Source organism: Notothenia coriiceps, unplaced genomic scaffold, assembly GCF_000735185.1.
Source record: "Notothenia coriiceps isolate Sejong01 unplaced genomic scaffold, NC01 NC01_scaffold00036022, whole genome shotgun sequence".
In the NCBI taxonomy this organism is placed as follows: domain Eukaryota; kingdom Metazoa; phylum Chordata; class Actinopteri; order Perciformes; family Nototheniidae; genus Notothenia; species Notothenia coriiceps.
In genome coordinates this window covers 1-3,172 of record NW_011368723.1, presented here as the reverse complement: position 1 = coordinate 3,172, position 3,172 = coordinate 1, and the positions used below count along the sequence as shown (strand labels likewise).

General features: G+C 41.7%; 1 protein-coding gene across 1 annotated transcript; it reads right to left on the bottom strand.

Moving 5' to 3' along the window:
* Positions 1 to 957: 957 nt before the first annotated feature.
* LOC104963348 (sarcolemmal membrane-associated protein-like) lies at positions 958 to 2,578 on the bottom strand (the record flags this gene model as incomplete). The annotated part of the gene is made up of 5 exons (XM_010791922.1): positions 2,475 to 2,578; positions 1,714 to 1,809; positions 1,454 to 1,525; positions 1,189 to 1,329; positions 958 to 1,095 (listed from the first exon to the last, which is right to left on the bottom strand). Coding segments are annotated over exons 1-5 (489 nt in total), but the record flags the coding sequence as incomplete, so codon positions are not given.
* Between the last annotated feature and the right edge of the window lie 594 nt (positions 2,579 to 3,172).

Genomic DNA, 3,172 nt, shown 5'->3' with positions numbered 1-3,172 from the left:
CAACGAGGTAATCAACGAGGTCAAAAACAAGACTAGACAATAGCTACTTAATATACACACACTCGCCACCAACGGGACAGGGGTGTGAATGAAGATGTCTACCTGGCCACTAAGGATGTAATATAATGTGGGCCGCTGGTGGACATTTTGGCGCTGTTCCGAGTTGTGTTCTAATCTGTCAAAATGACGGACTGCTTTCAGATTTTTCCGTCATTGTTAGAAAAAATCCGTCATTGACGGAAAATATTCGGTTAACGCGACCTCTGTGTGGCACATAGCCTTAGAGAATACTAATAGAGAAACATTATCCTTGATCTTTTCTGAACATTACAATTCATGATATCTAAAAAGAATATGACAGTAACCTTTTTCTTATATCTTTAACATTACCAAAAAGCAATGCCTAGGAAGTAAAGCTGGCTGACGTTGCTGATCTGATCAAAGTTGAACTTGTTTGCTAAGAGTAGCCAACACCACGATGTAATGTGACATATTAATGGTAGCTTTTTTATTGTTGTTGCTGTTCAGTGGATGTTGAGGACAAATCTACTCTTTATATTGGAAAAGAATGATGTTTTTGGTTAAAGAATAGAATGAAGATAATGCCTTCCACGCGGTCAGGGTGTGAAGGTTCTCTCATCCAGGTTCTGCCAGCCCTACGCTTGCTCATCTATTTATTTGTATTACATTACATGTTAGACGCTTTTATCCAAAGCGACTTCCATACTCAATACTGTGGGCAATCCCCACTGGAGCACTTTGGGGTGAAGTGTTTCAGGGACACAACGACATGCTGACTGCAGTGGGGTTTGAACCTGTGACCCCCTGATCCGAACACCAACGCACTAGGCCACTGCGCCACACACAAATTGTGTTAAGTAGAATAACATTGCAGGGAGATTATATCCTATATAATTTAGAGTAACAACATAAATACATTCCAGCCTTTGCAGGTACCTTAATTTTTTCCGTGAGCTCTTTGATCTCGTTGACGGCGGCGTTGTACTTGTTGGCGAGCTCCCTCAGCTCCTCCTGGCCCCGCTCGGACATCTCCTTCAGGTGGGTGCACTCGTCCTCCGTGTTACTGAGCGAGCGCTGCAGGACAGCAGCAACAACAAAAAGTCCAATGACTAAAAATGCCAATGATCATCATAGAGATTGCATACAGTATGTAGATGTGTGACCTACCTCCACCTCTGACAGCTTCCTGACCACCTCGATCTTCTCCTGCAGGACTCTCCTCAGAGACTCCTTGGCCGTCGTTTCGTAGTTGTGTTTGTCCTCCTGGAGAGCCAGGAGCTCCTTACGGATCCCTTCCTCCGGCTGAGACTGTGACAGAAGAGCAGAAGGATTTTTAAATAAATAAATAGATGATCATTTCAATTGACTTTGGATCCATTTAGTGCAGGAGAATGTGTTATCATGAAATACTCTAACAGAGACACATTATTACCTTAGAGTAAGCCTGCAGCTGACTGCCCATCACCTCCAGTCTGGAAAGCAGGCGGTCTTCATCAATCAGAGCCTGGGGAGGACACAGATTTGATTTGTTCAGATCATTTAAGATAAAAGGGAATGATGGAGAAACCTTTCATGCAAAGGCAAATGACAGTGTGCATTTTCAAATTAATCTTAAATGATAGTGTAAACTACTGTTCAGCTGTTGGGATGTATCATGACATTAAGGATCAAACTATAAAAGGTGTTTCCTACCTGCCAGCTGCTCTCCGAGGCTTCCTGTGTGTTGGCCAACAGACGCTGCAGAGTGGCGAGCTTCTGCTCCAACATCTGCTCTCTGTGTAAGGCCTCCTAATAGAAAGAGAGGTGGGGAAAACAATGACTTGAATAAGATCAATTCAATGACTGAAAGGGAAGTAAATCAACAGGGTAATTTACAGAGAAGAAAACAGGGCTTAAAGTTGTATTCAGTTTTTAGATCAAAGAAAAAAACAAAACAATATGAATCCCTTGAGGGGAAATTGTAAAATAAATAAATAATCAGAGGTACATTTAAATAAAATAAAAAAATAATATTGTACTAGTGCATATGAAGAAACAATTGCGACTAAAAGGGAGACTACTCTTTGGAATGGAAAATATCAGATTTTATGCTGGGATCATGTTTTTGATCAAAGACCTCAAAAAGACGAGGTAACATTAGTCTTAGTAAATATTCCTGGCCATTTCCTCAGCTTAAGAGCTCAACTGTGCCTCACTCATATTTATTTCCTGTCCTGCAATGTGCCCGACTTGCTATTAAATCTAAACATTTTGATCTGCTTTATATAATTAGGTCATTCCTGATCAAGAGTTCCTGTCCTCTGTCTCCTGTCCGCACTGAACATATTCTACATTGCATGATTGGTTCTCTGACACTAAATACATGTTACAACATGAACCAAACGTTACTCATTTAGTGCTTCATTATCTCTAGTGTAGCTCCACAGAAAGACCAGTAGGTGTCAGTGGGTTACCTGTAGATACTGGGAGAGCTGGAACAGTTCCTGAGAATACATACTGGGAGTGTTGGCTGCAACCTGGAAAACACACACACACACACACACACACACACACACACACACACACACACACACACACACACACACACACACACACACACACACACACACACACACACACACACATGGTCATATATTGACAGCTGTCTGGAGTTCAGCTGTTCATTGTTTGAATTGAAAGTGGAAACCCACAGAGGTCAAAAGCACCGCTGTGTAACACAAACCAGGGAGCAAATAAGTGAGTGTATACAAATCTCACACACACTCAGTGTTTAAGAATTCGGATTATAATTCATCAGCATTAGGGATAAGGGATAAATCTTCTGCAATAAAGTGAGAGACCTTATAGCTACCCTACAGTGCCACAAACACAGTAGGGATAAGGATAAAACTACTGGAATACTAATTAAAGGAATAATTCAGAATTTGTTACGGCACACAACATCTACACAAGCATTTCCAGATATGTAGGCAAAGTGTGAGGTATCAAAAGTAGTTTTGTCTTTACTTATGACAGGGCCAGGATAACAGTCCCCTAGTGTGTGATTAATTGTATGGTGCTGTCTTTTCAGACCACCCACCCACCCACACCCACACACACACACACACACTACTGAGGCCCTGCTGTTCTCACTGTTGCAGGGAAACACATA